Here is a 19,529-nt window from a genome sequence, read left to right on the forward strand (position 1 = left end):
AGGGCTAAGAGAGCAAGCAGGCCTCTTTTCTTTCTCGATATAGATGCAGGCCCTATATGTCCTCACCATGCAATGCCTGTCTCCTGGGACTGCAAGTCCCTCTTGTCCCTCACCCTACCATCAGAAATAATTTACAGCATTACTAGGCTCTCTGCCACCTCACATTACATGGGCAGAACATTCAGCCTCCAGGAGGACTGAGCAGGGGGATCGGGCCTGGAAACTGAAACAGGATTCATCACATCTGACCGATTGAACTGATCTTATTTTCCATTACTGTCTTTTATTTTATCAGCCAAATCAGTCAGTAGAAACAATCCTTGAATGGTTGCTGGCTGTGCGTGTGATATTGACTCTATTTGCAGTTGGCTATTTTGTGGCGCTAAACAGAAGAAAGTTTTTATGTGAGTGTCATCTGTTTAATTATTGTTGCTGCCAGCACTGTCCACCAGATTTTGCGTCTGCAAAGTAGCATCATGTATCTCACAGTTTTACAACACAACTCTGCAAACCAGTAGTGTTATTGTCAGTGGCTAGCCATCCTGACTGTCCGTTCATTCAGAGCTGTTTGTGTATTAGACTCTCTCTCTCTCTTTTTCTCTCTAGTCCTGCTAATGGGCCGTATGCTTTTAGATCCAGCTCCTATGTATTATGCATGTGTGCGTCAGCAGAGGTCCTAATGGGGTGTGGGGCTCTGTTCTTAGAAGGCCTGAATTTTGAATTGGTTTTGAATTGAGTGGTCACTACATTTAAACTGCAACTATATAGCCCTACTCTAATCCTCTAACACACACAGACACACACACACACAGACACACACACACCCTGCTGCAGCAGCTCTTTGTGCTTGTTTCCCCGAATTGCTTGCGACCAAAGTGTGTCTGTTGTTGGGCTGCTGTATTGGGCCGTAGAAGGGCTGTTATTGAGTTTGTGGTATACACATTATAGGCTTTTCCAAGTAAGTCTTTTGTGCATGATACATTTTCATACCCACAGCTGTTTACATTAGCCCACAGTCTCATATGTGGTCCCCCTGCATTGACAAAATATAGTATTTGCAGCTGGACACTTTAGTATTTTATAGCCCATATATGTGTGGTAATGTGCAGTACGTGGCACGGTGGGAGAGTGGTTTGCACTGCCGCCTCACAGCTAGAAGGTCTTTGCTTCAAATCCAGTGGCCAGCTGTGGTCTTTCTGTGTGGACTAAGCATGTTCTCCCTGTGCTTGCTTGGGTTTTCTCCAGCCACCACTGTTTCCTCCCACAGTCCAAAGACAAGCATGTTAGATTATTTGGTCCCTCTAAAATCATGCTCACCCAGGATTGGAAGCTGGATTTTAAGTTGCTTTTTAGCAAGACATACTGTGGCAGCAAGTTTGCCTGCATCAGACCTAGACAATGCCTAGGCTGATATAATATTAATATACCTAATATTTATAATCTAGTCTAGTGGGTATCCTTTTACAATTTCCTACAGAGCAGAGCCTCTTCTGTTTTGGCTTAGGTTCGGCAGATTTCACACCACATGTGATCTAAGACAAGTATAAGTAAAAGTATATAAGAAAGAGAAAAGATGAAATTAACCAGTGTTTGCCTACACTTTTTTGTTTCTGCCATTGCACCAGAATAGAAAATTTATTTCAAAATAACACATTCAACATGATTATTCCTAATCAAAAGGCATGGAGTACGTAATAACTTCTGTTGCAGTTGTGTGTCGGAAGATGTTAATAACATGCATTGTAGATGTGAGGTGAGATGTAGGTGTGAGAAGAGTTCAGTAGAGCTACGAAGCGAGTAAAGAAAGCAGAGAGGAAGACAGAAAGTACAAGGAGGAGCCAGGAACACCCAGGCATCAGTCACCATGGTGACAGAGCTGGAGATGAGGCAGACATGGCAGACTGCAGCTTGTGGGAATCTGAAGCCTTTGAGCCCTAGATTCTTGTTTGTATGACAGAACTGGGGGAAAGGAGAAGAGAAAAATAAGGGGAAAGAGGTAGGAGTAAGAAGGATGGCAAGGAGGATGGAGACTGCAGACCCTGAAACAATGACAAGGACATAGATTACAGTAACAGTCGTCCCCCCCATGGGCTTTTCACAGTTCTGGACACTTGCTTTGATTTGCATTTCCTTTAATCTGTTTTTGCTCTGCTTTGTCCAGATTAAGTTGATTGTGTATTTTGTTTTTTTGCAACACCTTTACATTGCCATAGCTATACATTAACATCTTGCAGGTACAAAATTAAGCTGACTTAGCTGCTCCACCCGAACTACTGGGAGTTACATAGCTTGCTGAAGGGCTTCTCAACAACAGCTGTTAAGACACTTTCTTTCTCCCTACCCACATTTTCCCAACCAGCCTCAAGGCTGCCATCCCCTCTTTGTTCAGCTCTGTGAATACTATAAAATAGCATCTTGAGGGTTTAGTTGTAGGAGTCAAACTGAGGCACCATTGTATCGGCAGTAGTTTTTTCCAACCCCCCAACATCCCGTCACACCTCGCCCACTCTCAGCCCACCCCGAGCCCCATAGTGCTGTACACGGGTGTTTGCGGCACTCAGCAGCTGTAATTAAGCTGGCCCTTTATTGGTTTTGTCCTCGCCAAGGGAGATGTGCACAGGAAGAAGGGAGGCCCTGGTTTATTGCCTGGGTGTCTAAGAGAGGGGTTATTATGATTGCACGCTGGAGAAAAAAGATATGGATGGAGAGAGAGGAATAAAGTGGAGAGAGTTGAAGTGATAGTGCAGAGGAAAAGGGGGCGAATACTGTGAGAGAGACAGCGGTAGATGCAGAATCGATATACTCATCTCCTATCTGCTCCTCTCTGCTTTCACCAAATCATATCCCAGCATCAGATAGAGTGAGAGAAGGAGAATGAGACTCACATAGAGAGTACTGGTAGCTAGTGGTGTACTGTGTAGACCGATAAGCATCAGGCTAGTGTCCCCAGCCCCAGGCTTGCTGCCACTGATGCTAACACTGCTGTCCGGAGAGGAAAGTTGAATTGCCTTTGTTAATGTTTGGTTACAGTTTGCCACACACCCATCCCACAGCACGTCACGCAGTAAGATGTACATTGCTATAGGTTCGACCACCCAGGCTTTTCTCTGCAGTGAAACACGAGGAGGAAGGTACATAAAGGGTTGGAGCAACAAAAGAAAGGGGGGCATACTTTTCAACAGAAATGCCAGCCTGTGCAGAGCATTGACATCTGGGCTCTTTTCATGCTCATGGACCGAAACTGATTCCCTCAAAGGCTGAATAAGCACGTGTGTGCATGCATTTGTGTGTGTGTGTGTGTGTGTGTGTGTGTGTGTACGTGTTTGTGTGTGTGTGGTTCGCTGTCTGTGTGTCTGTGTATGACCCTTAACCTCAACATGTCATTAATGGTTGAGTTACAGTAGGCATAATGTCCTCCTAGTAAAACCACATTTCTCTTCTGCATTTGAGGCCACTTAAAACTCTAGCCCTAGTTCTTTAACTCCTTCTTTCCCCTCTCACTGATATCTGGTGAGTGGCTTAAATGTGAGATCCTCTTGTTTGGGTGTCCTTGTGATTCTTTGTGCAAGAGTGCATGTGGCTGCACTTGTATAATCATGTGTTTGAAGTGTAGTCCCAGGCGCTCTTTTAGTCCTCGTAAAAAGCCTATTTTTTTCTGCTCCCCTACAGATGTCTGATGTCATTTTGCTTTTAAATAGCCAAAAGAGACAAGAAAAACTGCATACAGTGCACAGATAGTGCTTTGCTTTCAACCATCTGCCTTGATGTGTGATGCTATTTGTCGGTGTCAGTAATCATTTATCAGTTTGTAGAGGGGTTAATTTCAATGGCTTTGCAGTTATATACTATCTTTGGTGGGATCTTGGATGGAGTGTATTTACCTGTGTTATTCCACAAATCCTCCTTTGGTCTTAAATGTCAGTGGGGTTGTTAATTGAAAGCCAGACTATCAACTTCTAAAGGTAAATCAAAGCATCATCATTCTTGTTTTGCATTTGATTTATTGATTAGAGACTCAAAAGGTCAGACCTTTGAAAGTAAATTGTCTTAGCTAAATCTCTAGCCCTATCAGTGCATTGGAAGCCACATGACAATTGAGCAAACATGTCAAACTACTGCCACCGTATGAATCTGCACTGAGTAATCAACTTTATTTGTATGAAATGCATTTTAAATACAATTGTTTAAGACTATTTTAGAGTCAATATGTACAATTATCATACTTGAGGAATCAGTTTTAGTAATTTAGTGATTGTCCTATTACTATTTCCAATCCACATAACGAATGCACAATTGACCTGATAGCACATTCTGCATTGTTTCATGAATGGGAAAGAGACTGCTTTACATGTAATCCCATTGCTGGGCCCCAAATCCAAATCTATTTCATGCTCCAATTTATTCAATTACCAAAAATACACTTGAAGAAGCTGTGTGATAAAGCAATAATGAAAAAGCTTAATCTTAACATCTGCGTCTAACCAGCCCATTGCTATCATCCCTCGTCTCATCCCCAGCCCATGCTCAAATCCTCTTTTGCAACACTGATGGTATTTCATAAGCTCAATGAGATAATTATTTCCATATTTTGCAAACATTGCACCGTGTGTGCAGCTCCCCTGTCTCCCCACTCGTGTACAATTAGCTCAGTTCATTTGTGTTGCAAATGAGCCAGCCCTGGTGGTGCTCAGCGTCTTCTCGTGCCACACAGCAAAGAGGAGAACCCAGCCGAGGAGTGATCAAAAGCCTTTTTCTCTGCCCGGCAGATGCTGAGGAAATAGAGAAGAAGAAGCTCCAGTAACTGTCTCCTCCTGCGTCCGCTTCTTGCCTTCATTATTTTTGGAGTCTGCTGGCTGACATTAATGAAACCCCATGTAATATTCATTTAATTCCCAGTGTTTACTAGTTCATTAGGTTTTAGGATAGTAGCTGATCTGATCTCCAGGGGTGGCTAGGAAGAGGAAAAAAAGCTGACTTTGAAGATTTTTCCCTCTTCACCAGCCAGGCTTCCGTGTATTTATTCATATGTCTCTCTTGATCCCGTTATAAGCCCATTCACAGTCCTCTCATTGGTTCACTACACTTCAGCTCCCTTTTGTAGAAATATAGCTGCATTTTAAAATGTAAACTAGGGCCCTAGATACTGCTGTATCTAGGGCCGTATCTAGGGCCCTATCTATGTCTGTATGGAAAATAATTTAAATGTCCTATGTGCATGTACAATGTTGTGTGTATGAGCTGAGTAAAAAAAAAAAAACTGAAATAAGCTTAGGCTCATCATCTCCCTATTTTTTGGTAGAATTACCTGCCGTTGAATGTTTATTTAGACCAAGGCCCCTCCTGGACTATTCCCTGGCTGTGGACATATGTGACAAATGCTGTCCTATAAAACTCAGACACCCCTTTGGTCTAGGGCTCGCTCTGCAAAAGTCTGACCAATGGTTCATTGATTTGGACATTGGCTTTTCAGTGCCACTGAATGACTAAATGCAGGAGAAAAGTTCTTTCTGCTAAGCATGCTGGGAGACAGCAAGTGGCTGTTAGACAAAGAGAAAAGCCAACATTGTCACAAAGCTTGCGTTTTTTTATTTTACTTTATTTTTATTTTACTGACAAATCCTGGAATTTTTTGTTTGATTGTATTGTTCTGGATTTTTCAGCAATGTAGCACTAATCAGCTAAACATTAAAATGGTCACTGAGTATTAGGTAAAATATCTAATGAGCCAACTTGTCATTCACAAGAATGCGTGTTAAGTGAATGGGGTGTATTCACTTTTATTGGCTGCATCAGTTTCCTTGATAGCGCTCCCAAACTTTTCAACCCTTTTAATCGTACTTTGATCTGAGTGTGTGTGTGTGTGTGTGTAGTGACATCTCTGAAACAAAGGGTTTCAGATGGATCTAGCAGCAGATCTGTTTGTTTTCAACTTAAGAGTGACTTGGTGAAAGACAACCAAACTGGCGATGGAGAAGATGAGGGTGGAGTGGGAGTCGGGGACAACAGTTTAACAATTCATTTTCAGAATGAAATGGATGGGGAAATATATCAGAATGCTGCTAGTTGTTAACTAGTTTCTAAACAGCACTGAGAAAATGGGATCAAGTAATTGTAATTGCTCCAGTGGAAATCAAAGTACAAAAACTGGACAAAAGCTTTAGATTTTTTGTTTAATTACAAAAAGTGCAAATTGTGCACTTTAAAAACGATTTTTCTAGTCTTGAAACTACGTGCAATAGCTGTTCGGTGCTGCCACCACACCACAATCATTTGTGTTAATATTATGGTTCATTTATAAATCATGTGTTTGAAAATAGCTGCTGGTAAACACGACCTGTACTGGCTTGCCAGAGGCACATGCAGTGTAAACTGCTATGGCACATTTAATTGGAAATGCTGCAGTCAATTGGGCTCCCATATGTTTAGCTAAAACCTATTGTTTCCACATTTAGTAGGAAAAGACGGAAGTGCTTACACTTGTCACAGCTACTCTATGTGCAGTATATTTTATGGTTTGTCCAGGCTAAAACATGTAGCATTTAGCCCTGCTTCTTAGCACTACTGGGTTTCCTGCATATTTAGTTTTGTCCTTGTGGCTTATCCTATGAGTTCAGTGTCGCCACAGAGGATCATTTGTCCACATGTTGATTTGGCACAGTTTTTACGCCGGATGCCCTCCCCAATTTCTACTGGGCTTGGGGCCGGCACTGTATGGCTGGGGATCAGGATGGGCTGTTGGGGGTTCGGTGTCTTGCTCAGGGACACCTCGACATGAGGTCATAGAGAGCGGGGCGTGAACCTCTGACCCCATGATCCGTATGCGACCACTCTACCCACTAAGCTGCCGCCCTGGATTTTGTGTACATACAAACCTATAAATATTGTGTATAATTTGGTGCTGAATTTTAAAGTAGTCAAGCTTTTAGCTGTCAAACTCAGATTTCATTTGTTGAAATATGTTAACAATCCAAATATAATTTGACTCTATGAAGTTTTTATTCATCTTTCTACAAAGTCTCTACAGCAACTGGAATGTGACTTTCCTATTAGAGCTACTTCCTAATGCTCAGTTTATCCTCTGAATATTCTTTTAGGTTCAAGTCATGCATTTATATTTGTTTCAGGTTTTTTCAGGTTATTTCTTGTGTGAAGTAGGTTGTGGCAATGGCCAAAGCAGCTTCTATTTGTAGATGTGAGCAGTGGGTCCAACGTCAGCAGTTAGATGAAATGCCAAGGAAAAAGGTAAATATATCAGAGGGTGCAATTCTAAATGCCGGTGCTCATGTGATATTTATGATATCATGTGTGTTTAAGCCCCATGGCTTGGAAAGACTGTTGGAAAACATGCAGGGCAGGGGTCCCTGAGGACCAAGATTTAGAAGCACTGATCTATAGGCACAGTCAATATAGACTCGCTTACAATTCACAGGCCTTTCATGACTGAGGATGTAGTAGTAGGATGTATGTAGTAGTAGTGAATCTAGATGTTGTGTCCATGAGAGAGAGACAGACTGCAAAAAATGACTGCACACTGATTTAAATTTCTGAAATGACATTACTTCGGCTCACAAGGTGTGAAGCTGTGTGTGAACAATGTTTGGATTCTACTTTTTGTCCCTGCTTCAGATTTAGTCTCCTGTTTATGACTGTGAAATGTGTTTACAAATTAGTGTATAATATCAAGTTTGAACTATTTTATTTTCAAGGAAGCAACGGTGCAGCTCACTTGTTAAATGTAGAAAACAAATAAGTTCCCAAGAACTTTATGCAACATTTGTATTTATCAGATTTAAATGAAAATACATGAATTTAATCAAATATAATAAAATCGAACCAAATTACTTAATCTATTCTTACTGTATACAGATCAGTGTTGATATCTAGCCCCAGTTTATCGGCACATCAATATTAATACTAACATTGTTATCCTAACTTAGAACATATTACACTAAAATGTTAGCCGAAATAAATGTGTATTGTTAGTATACTAAGCTGATAAAAGCTGAGCCAAGCTGGCAGTGCAGAGCGATGTCTGGCTCCCTGAGTCTCAAATGTCCTCTGCCACCTACTGTACACAGGAAAGCTCCATTGTTAATTAGATAATATGGTGGTGTTTCTTCGAACCCCACATGCCTGAAACAGGGCTCCTAACTTTTATTGTGACTTGTACTTTTATTTAAATGTGACACTAGTAGTTATATTTTTTGCACATTCAGTAGATAGTCTCTCTAAAAAAATGAGGGAATATGAACAGGATTAGGTAGAATATTAGAAACATTAGACTGGCATAGGTAAAACAATATGACGGGTTCGTTTTCTCCCCCATTTGTTTACATAAGGCAGACTGGTACAGGGACAAGCACGGAAAAATTTTGTATGGATCAACAGAAGCCCAGCCTTGAACCCAGCACAGAGAACTGTTTAGTCTGGACCCTATCACAATGTGTCAGCAATGATTTGAAATTAACCAAAAAAATGTTGTCTACCTTTGAGTAGGACTTATACCTGCCCCCCCCTCCCCCCTCCCTGACTGGATCCTATTCCTGCAGCTTGTCTGTCCCACTGTGCACACACCACTTTGCCCTCCTAAGTCTCACTGTATTTTTTGGTATAGGGAGGGCTTGGCTGTCTGCCGTGCTGTATCTTGCCGCTGCAGTTTTATCTATTGTTAATAATGGACTGACTAAGAATCCAGAACAGCCTAAACCACTGCTGGTTTCCCAAGAATGTCGCTGGTTCGTCCGGTCTCAGAGATGTTATTTTGGGCAGCAAGGATTATTAAAGCATCCTCTGACTCACCCCTTAGCTTTTTTCATTACCTCCTCACATTCTGCGTAGCCAGACAGCCACACAGCGTCATTGCCTTTGATTTTGAATGCAGCTTGCTCACTGGAATGAAAAATGCATACTAAGCAGAATCTAGAAAAAAATGCATGGGCGGAGAGTGTGTGCACGTACGGGTGTGTGTGTCTTTCTGCAATTTTTTTTTTCCCTGAGAAAGAATAAAATGGGAAGCCTATATAGTTTTTAAGACATTTTTACCGGTGCAGAAATACAACCCTGTGCTTGATCACAATAGAAACTTGCAGGTTTACGAACATCTCAATATCTCAATGTGGTCTGTACACACAGCCTTTTGTGTGAAAATGACCAACAGAAGAGCAGGCAGTCTCTTCGTGTTCAACTGGAAAGTTTTTGTTGCTTTGTAAACTGTGAAAAGACGCCATAGTTTATTGTCCTTTACTTTTATGTGTTTTTGCACAGCAGGATCATATTAATATTGCAATAAAAATTACAATAAAGGTAGGTTTCAACAATTAAACATTTGGAATGAAACAGATGGAGTTTGCAGAGTGCAAAGCTGCAATTCAAACCAAACCAAAGACCAAGATTTGGATCCATTGTCCCGTTGTAAGTTATTAATAAAAGCATTTTGGTGGAAGTTGAGGAAAGATTGTCGCTTCAGCAAGTCACTATTACATTTCAAAATGTCTTCTGTTAAAACTAAACATGGAAGACATCCTTCTTTTAGATGGGAAAAGCCAATTTTTGTTAGCCAGATGTCATCACACAGGGCATTATGTGGTTTCTTTAAAAGTGTTGCCCAGACGACTTTATCTTTTATGTGGTGATGCTGCAGAATGGTCTGGTCACAGATGACTGCCAATCATATGTAATGTCTCATAGGTTCAAAAACATGGTAAGAAATGTTAATTACCCACCACGGCTGGGATGTTAATTACTTACAGGCCCTCCACGGGATGCCCCCACCTGGCTTGCACAGTTCAATTTATTATAGTGTAACTGTTCAACTCAAGTTGAAGTCAGAGAGCATAATTACACTATATTTCTGTACTCCTTAAATATTCTTTTTTCAATTCCAGCTGTGATGTTTTGTATGCATTTGTGTGCTCTGCTCCCATATGTTTTCTCTGCAGGGAGGAAAGAAGCAAGCAGCAGTCTAACAGTCCTGGCTTGTAGCTAATCTTAATGGCATATTCTGTTGGGAGCTGGCCTACATAGAGGACTAGTGGTGCCTCTTCTTAAAAAGGAGACCTAACAGGCAGCACAGTGCAGAAAATGTATTAACCATACAGAGTATAAACATAGCATGAACACACAAGGCACTGGTTGGTTGGCTCACAGACAGTAGGATGGACTCTGAGCCAGTTAGTAAATACAATCACATATCTGCAGACACTGCAGAACTGAGAGATGTAGGGCTGGTAAACTTCTCTGGCCACTTGCGTCATGTGAAACATTTCCTACTGTTAAAAAAACCCAACTGTCAGCCATCAGGCTGTTGTCATGTGTATATAGTGTTTTACTTAACAATTGTACCCAAAACACTGCTTCTCATTCCCCCATTAACATACACACTTACACACTCATGTCAGATTACAGGAGTTTAGTGACTTACTCAAGGACACAATAGGAGGAGCCACAACTCAAACCTTTGAGCCAACAATTGGTGGATGACTGCTCTACCTCCACAGCCTCCTTTTTGTAAGGGCTTATTGTTGTTTGGCTCAGCTGCATATACATATTCACAAATATAACTGAAATGATTATTGCTTTTGTCTGGCTATATGCAAATCAGGTCGACTCCACTTCAGTCCAGAGGGTGGTGGTACTACACCTGAAGCTGATTTAAAAATGCCTGAAACACTAAAGCTCACCCGTAGATCACCAATTTATCAACCACACAAATCATAAATGTTTTCACTAATCATAAATAAGATCAAGTAGAGTAAAGCTTAAATATGCATCTCGAACATACAGTACATTTAAACATTTTCATCATTGATGTGAACGCATTTTAGCTACATTTAGATTTGGGTTTTTAATCAGATAAACGATATCAGATATGCCCGACCAGCATGAAGTAAAGTCACTGGTATGGTAATAACTTTAGAAATGTAATATCAACTTGTAATCAACACAGTTTTATTAGTTAAAATTCCCATAATCAAACACTACAATTTGCATACATACAGGATATTAGATTTGATAGGGCAACTTTTAGACAACTGCCATGTTTTTAGTTATTCATGTTCCTCAAGTACCTGCTTTACTGTGACTTACTAGTCCAGTTTTACTCTTACATTTCTATGCTTCTTAAAGCAGCAGAAGAAGATGTACCTGAACATTGTCACGCTCACATTGAGTGTGAGCTCTTAAGTAGATCTGATGTGCAGGAGTGAAAATACAGAACCAAATCTTTGCAGGACAGGGTGTACTTGAGGACTGGAGGGTGAGTGCCACTTCAGCACCATGGGTGATTTTATTCCAGCGAAGAAAGAAATGTCTCTTTTTTACTTTTTGAAATGCGTTGAATAATACTGATTTTAGCTTGACTTGTCACAATGCATGTTGACTATTCTCTTTTAATCCTATATCCTTAAAAAAAAAAGCAATCCTAAGGAGGGTTTAGAGAAAATGTTTTGTTGTCGTATAAATGTTAAAAGCTGACATTTATGAGAAGTCTAATTGTAGTAGCAATTTTTTTTTTTTTTTTTTTTTTTTTTTAGAAATCTTTGTACTTTAACCATGTCATTTAGAGTTCCATGTTTATCATTTCAGTGCTGAAGTCTAAAGTCATCTCCTTGTAAAGTGGAGTCAGATACACATTCAAAGTTACATAGAGCCCTGCACACTGGGACATCCCTAAATGTGTGATGAGAAAACACCTTGCTGATCCTGTACCATTTCCCCTCCCTCCAGCCTTTGTCCTGGGAACTGTTGGATCAACAGCTCACCTCCCACTTGGCTTCCTTGGTTCCAAATTCCCATGAGTCAGCTATCATCACTGGCATCAAAAACAGCACAAAATAGTGTATCTGCAGCCTAACTTGCAGCATGGTAAAGCTGAGACGAAAGTAGAAAAAGGAGGGAATTCAAAAGAAGACACACGGTGGCAGATGTGCAAAGTTTTGAGGCAGAGAAATGAAGACAACAAGACAGGAAGGAAGGCTGTATTACACGCGTCCACCCACGCATGCAACAAGCTGCCTTATCAAACCAGATCAATAAGAACCAGCTCTGATAAAAGCATGATTTATTTTATAAAGCACAAAAATTATGAGGTAAAAAATCCCTCCCTGTATTGTCCTCCCTCTGTTTTTTTTTTATCACTTTCTTCCGCTCTCATCTCTGTTTGATTTCATGCCAGAAAATCAAACCTGGATAAAAATAAATACATAAACCATGTAATTTGTTCAGTTTAAGGATCATAAGACCCTGGCTGAATGAGATTAGGTGAGATCTCCTGCTCTGCATGCGAGCGGTGATAGATATCAGCTTGTAATAAACCAAGGAACGTAATCCTTTCCTAGGCAGTTGTATGTCTGTAGATACTGACTGACCTACAGCAGTCGAAGTAATGACATGATGATGGTGATAAATCTGAAACTCAGCTTGATTTCAGCCCCCAGAAGCCTTTGCAGCAGGGTCAAAAACTGTGCCATCCAGCTGTATGGTGGGGGGCCGTCCAAGAGACATCCCAGTTACACAGCGGCCGACTAAGTCAGTCTTGGAAGGGAGAGAGACATTGCATCAGCAAATGGACTGTTACAGGCGTTTTTCCCTCCCTCGTCTCCTCGTTTCTGATTGCTCTCAGTTGAGATGTGGCATTTGAACTTGTTTTCATTCTGTTCGTGCTTCCTTTTGGGTTATCTTATTTCAATAGAGACCATTCCAGGATCTGTTATTGTCATTAGTGGGCCAGATTTCCTCTAAGAGGAGAGCTCTGCGGCATGGCACCACTCATTTGTTCTCATTTGACTTCTCTCCATTATTCGCAAAGTAGAGGTGGCACAATCCCCATGGGGGCAGCATTGCATTTTCACCTTGATTGCTTTTGGCCTTCTTATTTAACATGTTTCTTCTTCAGCAACAGCGGAGGCAGAGCGGACTTAGCCTGTGTCTGAAGAGGGCTGCTGTGTGTGGATTGTCCGTAGCCATCTAGATATAAAACAAGGACGTTTTTTTTTTTGCTAAAGAGAGAAAGAGAGAGAGAGAGAGAGCACTGAAAAAATAACAAGATTCTGCTTTTGCAGGCTGTGAGCCTACAAGGCAGCTCGGATCAGACTGGACCAGTTTTGTGGATAGGTAGTGTACAGAAGGCCATGTGTTTGCGTGGACCAACTTGGCAGAGATTTGAAATGACCTACATCCCAGGATCTGACAGTTTCGAGTTTTGAGTAAGGCTGGTTTTATCCCATAATTTAGACTATTCAAAGCCGCTTGCATGTAGAATGTATGATAATACAGTGTGATTACATTGTTTATTTTATAGCCTTATAATAACCATGAACATGTGTATTTAGCTGTTATGTATGTTGCAGATAATTGCTAGTTTACATATAGAGTATTACAAAGCAGAATATAAGGCAGCCTGCATTTACAGCAGGTTGTGTATTTGTGCAGTGCAGTCCATTTCTCTGCTCATCTACATTTAATTTGAAACAACAGTGCAGTACTTTTCCTTGACTCAAGGATAATTGTCACAGCAGAATTAGACAGCTGTAGCCTTATCACTGCATTTTTTTTTTTTATCTGAAACCTTGAAAGAGTATCTATAAAATGCTAGATGAGGGTTATTGCGGTGAGAGTGTGAGTGCATATGTAGTCAAGGTGTCTATACATGCATCTAAGCGCATGAAACTGGCAACCTCTGTGAAGGGTTCATCACTCACTGAAAGCTTCCTCATTGACTTTCAATTATTGATCTTAGTGCTTGTTGCATTTCTTTGTTTTTAAATGGAGCATCAGTGTAAGCTCTTGGGTGGGTGTGGGGCCAAAGGTCCACGTGGTCTAAATCACTAACCGGAGTAATCTTTAAAAGAAAGCTTTTGTTGTTTTTGTTGTTGTTGTTTTATTAAAGCATGCCACCTTATATGTTTTATCGCGACAGTAGCTGTAAGGAGAAGAGCAAAGAGCGGCAGACTGAATGTTTAGGAGAGAATAATCATATATTCACTCCAATTTATCCTTCCATTAATTAAGATTTAACACTTTGCAATCTAGCCTTTATCTTATGTTAAAAATGATTTTAATAGTTGTAGGTATTTAAATGTATTTAACCTTTGCAAAAAACAGGATTGTATCTGAAAACAAAATTATTCCAAACCTATGGACAACATTGGATGTTTTTTTGTATAGCACATTAAAACTGCTTAAAAGTTGCTCTCAGTGTGCAGTAAATTGAGCTTTGCGTTTATAAATGCTCCATGTAAATAGATTTGTGATAACCCCCTTTTATTTTATCATAACCTCACATCAAATATTAATGATTTATGACCATAAGATGGTTCTACTTGCTCTCAGGCCTTTCATATTAGACACACACACACATGCACACAGACACAGACTGAGAGAATGACACAGTTAGACAATCTAGTCCATTTGCAGCCAGGGAACTGGGCTCAAGCTGATCAGATCCCGTCAGTAGGTCAGAGCAGGAACACAGAGTGGCAAAAACCTCACTACAGACAGATCCACTTTTATTGCACTGCAGTACATTTGGTACATTTTCACCAATTGGTTTTGTGTTGTGTTGGGGAAAATAACAGCATATAAAGGTTTTATCATAGCGAACATGCCAGGTCACTTCTAATCTTTTAGGGTCGCACTTTTTAATCTTTCAGACCATAGTGTAATCCCATGATTTTTGTGAGCCATGGATTTGATACATTATACTGCTTTTGATAAGGACAGTGTACTTTAAAATGATGATTATAATATTTGAATCACCTCTGTAGCACTGGAGGCGTTTAGGGTTGTGCTGCCAGCAAACAAAGAAGATATCAGACATTCTTGATATGCTCCTTTTCTTTGGTTGTCAAAACACAATCCTTTTCTTTACTCAAATTTTACAAATTACAGCCATTAGATTGAAAAGGACATCGTCACTACCAGAGTAACTGGTGCACGAATTTTCATCCCCATGTTAGATATAAATGTACTGCTGCCAGATATATCGTGGGACCACTGTCAAACCCCTGGAATTGAATTGGAGCTTATTGTCATCAACGTCCTTGTTTGTAACTGAATGAGGTCTTGCGGTTCATACACTGTCGAAGCAGAAGGTTTCTATAGTTAGCTCAGAATACGACAACAGCAGTAATGAGGGCAGCAATGTACAGAATGGTGGCTTAGTATTCCCACACTGCACCATGCAGTCAGTGAATATGTCTCTCTACATAGGTGATTTAGCTGCTGGTCAAACCTGACAAGCAGTGCAGATTGCACCATGCATGCTGCATGTTCATCTACAGGACGCAGTTAACTGGCATTTTCTACGCTTTAGTTTTGTATATGTCCTCCAATTCATATATACATTGCACATTATTCCCTCTCCTGCCATTTCGTGTTTTATTTCTCCTTTTTTTTTTGCATCAGTTCCACTGAGGATGGAATGCAAATCCAAGATCAGCAGCACTATCATGACTGAGCAGTGGAGAGCTCACAGGTATCTGCAGAGAGGTTATCACAGTAGTAGCTGCAGCACTGGGGAAATAATGCACAGTACAAAATTTTGTGCTGCGCCACTGCTCTGTTGTACTTACTGAAGGTTTGTTTAGCGCTGACAGTGTTAGCATCACGAGACAGAAGCTGATGCAGTGTGTTGCTAGCTCGCTTGCTAGCTGCAACAGACATTTCTCAGTTTGGACAGGAAGGACACACGAGGCTAAACAGGAGCAGGGGAAATGTGATACCTGTGTCAAAATGTGTTAGAGCTCATCAAAGGGCAGTTTGTTAATGTTTGTTGTTGGTGTGTGCATGTTATATGTGTGTGGCCAGGGTGCACAATTTCAAGGCAACATCCCAGAGGGGACATTAGCCTGAAGCTCTGTAGACAGGCTGAGGTTGAAGTGAAGCATTTCTCAGGCAGCCAGTGCAGCACGTATGAAACACATGCAGACATGCTCACACCACTCTGGTATGACTGAGGAAATAAATAATAATTATAAAGTGATGTTTCTTAATCCCATTCTTATTCTTCCCTGTTCCACATTTTTTCCCAAGTCACGATGCCTGTATCCTACTACAGCATAAGATTTCTGCTACTCCTTGACTTTGAATTTGTGAATGAAACACATCTCAGTTAGTGTCAGAAGCAGGTCATGAATAATGCAAGCAAGCAAGCTACAAGCTTTATGTTTTTCTCCAGCAGCTTCTTAAACATGAATGGTGCTGTGTGTAGATACTTGGCTGATAGGAAGCATTTGTTTTGATGTGAAGCAGAAAAAAGAAATTGTATGTGAGCTGGCTGCGTCCCAGACCTAAAAATTGCCTTTTTTTCCACTAGGTCTATGTTATTATAAGGATGTGCTTAAGAAGTGTAGGCCCACTTAAGTCCTTGTGTGTTTCATCTTTGTTGGTATTATTCCTGCAGGGCTGTGGATGAGGGTACTCTACGTAGTGGGTGGGGGCATTTTCTTTGGGTGATAATCTATTGCCGGGGGCCTTGATAGGAACATTTATTAGCAACTCTAGCATTTAATCTAGCAATGGTAGCAGAAAAAGCTGGAATACACTTGTGATTTCATAAATTACGATAAGCTATATATTTTTAATTTTATTTTTAATTTTTAAATTGTCATGATAAGTTAGGAAGAAGTTTCTTGATCAGTCATTTGGAAGACATGGAGCACCATTAGCTTTGAGTCCAGTGTTCATTCTTCTTTTAGCTCTGTTTTGGTCTTGAACAACAAAGATTAATATTGAATAAAACCATTGAGTTAAATAAAGCAAATAATTTATTATCAAATAAACCATCAAATTATATTTTCATGAGTGTTTGTGTGGTATTTAGGGAGTTTTATGTACATATTCTCTCCGGTAATGAATAAATTTTGCTGGAATAAACATTAGTCTTACACCATTACTCAGCTTCCGACAATATTTAACAGCTCACATTTTAAACGTACAATAGTTCATGAACTATATACATTGATCGTACATCATTCTAACACTCTCTGGAACTGGCATTCTACTTTAGTGCTCCTAGAAACTTAACACAGAGAAAGCAAACAGCATTGTTGTGTTTGATATATTGTGTTCTGCTCATTCATTATGTCCAGACCACACTGAATGGTCTGTGATACAGTAGGCAGGGATCACATCTTCTGTCTGGTTCAGTGAGGCAGCCAATCATACGTGAGGAGTCCCTACCTTGGCCACAGATCAAGGCTGGCAGCAGTGATTTATGAAGCTCTTTGAAATTTATGGAAAGTTGTCATGTACAAAATTAAAGGGATGCTTCACAGAGCTTTTTCCTCACCAAAATGTCATTATTATTTCAGAGGAAAAGTGGGAGAAGAATGTTGGAGAAAAGTGGTTTATGAATAATTGATTCTGAACAAAAGAATAAATGCATTAACGCACAGTTAGCCTCTTTGAGGCTTTTCATCCACTTCCTTGCAGGTTTTCTTCCTGGCAATTGGGCAATGATAAAATGATTGACAGTTAATTTTTCAGAGGTGGGATCCAGACTGTAACCATACATAAGAAATATCCATCCTAGGTAAATACTTTGCATAATTACTAATCTAACTGTAGAAGATATTCCATGAATACCAGGACCCTGATTTTGGAAGGTCTGAAGGATGTGGTTAATGTTATCCTTTTGCGAGCATGGTTTGCAAGTTCTGTATGAAATCAGTTACCATATTTGGACCAGAGTTAATGAAATTGTGAGTTAACTAAATCAAAACCTTCCTCAGAGGTTCATAAATTCAAACAAAACTCAGACACAACAATAAAATCTGTCTACATCTCCTAGCATACAGTGAATGGTGCTTGCACATGTGAAAGTCATGTTCAGGCAGGTCATGTTGTTTTATATATATATACTGTTTAATCCTGTTGTTTAGAATTCCTCACACATAATTATGATTAAATCACCCATATCAGATGCTTTCAAAATTAAAAATGGGCTGCACCAAAAGAGTAATATTAGATAGCATATAGTCTCTTTTAAAATTCTGAGAAAGCTTCTAAATTCAATTCAATAATTAAATAGGATTCCTAAACTCATAACTGTGTGTTTTCTATACTACATGCAAGTAGGTCAGACCAGGATGTATGGCTTTTCTTACATATATTTTCTTCCCAATCTAAAGTTACCATTCCAGTTTCATGGAAAATAAGCTACAAGAGCATTAGTCATCCATGTTATACATAATATAGTCTATTGCAGTGAGAGAGTGGAGGGATGCTGCATCCTGCTACTTAGTCTCATTTCTCTCTCTCTCTCTATGTGCGTGTGTGTGTGTGACAGAAACAGAGCAGCATTTTGAAGATTTTGACAGGGTATGAGACCCATGCAGTGCAGGGCAATTAAAGTGAACCCACAGACTACAGACTCTAAGCTTCAGCCTGAGCATAGTAGCACAGTGATTTATAATGAAGCAGTGCCAATTCCTTGTCTGACTCGATCCCTCCCATCTCCACCTGCATGCAAGCAATTGGTTGTTTGCTTTCAAATGCTTTCATTTGAAAGTGGACCAAAGGCTAAATTCTTCTCTTTTGTCTCTCTACAGGAAACGAAGCCCATCTGCATCCAGGGATCCAAACCAAAAATACGAGCAAAGGGCAGGGGGCGACCACTCACAGTATGCCCCGACAGACGGCGGCATGCCCAGATCACCGTCTGACTATGGGGATGGGGACCCTCGGCGGGCTCCGCGGGGTCCACACATATACCCAGATGTGGATGCATCACGTATGGGCTACCGGAGGGGCCCTGGACGCTGGCACTCCCAGGAATACCCACTAGACCAGGAGTTAGATGGACCACCTAGTGAGTATGAGCTCCAGCGGCAGCGCCAGGAGGAGTTCCAGGCTCGCTATCGCAGCGACCCCAACCTGGCACGCTATCCTGTTAAGCCGCAGCCCTATGAAGAACAAATGAGGATGCACGCTGAGGTGGGCCGCCTGAGGCATGAGCGTCGCCACAGTGATGTCTCTCTGGCTTACACGGAACAGGACGACCCCGGCCCCATCCGGTTGTCGCGACAGCATCTCACCGAGCGCCGGCCGCCTATGGTGGGACAGCGCTCCTATTCTGTCGACCGCTCCTCCCCTGGGCTCATAGGTCCTGGCCTTGGGGGCCACAGAACCTCTAACCATAGTCCACCAACGCCGCATCGCAGCCCAGTCCTGGGTGACCGATCGGGTGACCTGCGAAGAGGAGACCTAGGTGTAGGCGGGGATCCAATGAGGAGGCAGCAACACCACTTGGACCCCAGTTCAGCTGTGCACAAGTCCAAAAGAGAGAAGATGGAGAGCATGTTAAGGAATGACTCTCTTAGCTCAGACCAGTCAGAGTCGGTGCGCCCACCACCCCCCAAGCCCCACAAAACCAAAAAAGGAGGAAAGATGCGGCAGGTGTCACTGAGCAGCTCAGAGGAGGAACTGGCTACCACTCCAGAGTACACCAGCTGTGAGGATGTGGAGATAGAGAGTGAGTCGGTCAGTGAGAAAGGTAGGGGCCACACACGACACCAGCCTTATTGCTATTA

The 19,529-nt window shown here is 41.2% G+C and overlaps 1 protein-coding gene across 48 annotated transcripts in view; it reads left to right on the forward strand.

The window, feature by feature from the left end:
- The window catches only part of rims2a (regulating synaptic membrane exocytosis 2a), a 126,479-nt gene that overhangs the window by 39,955 nt on the left and 66,995 nt on the right, over positions 1 to 19,529 (forward strand). For all 48 annotated transcript variants that reach the window (XM_067509685.1, XM_067509671.1, XM_067509675.1 and 45 more), the window contains one exon: positions 18,549 to 19,492. In XM_067509685.1, the coding sequence (XP_067365786.1) occupies positions 18,549 to 19,492 (944 nt within the window). The remainder of the gene's footprint in view (positions 1 to 18,548; positions 19,493 to 19,529) is intronic.

Source organism: Channa argus, chromosome 7, assembly GCF_033026475.1.
Source record: "Channa argus isolate prfri chromosome 7, Channa argus male v1.0, whole genome shotgun sequence".
NCBI classification, from domain to species: domain Eukaryota; kingdom Metazoa; phylum Chordata; class Actinopteri; order Anabantiformes; family Channidae; genus Channa; species Channa argus.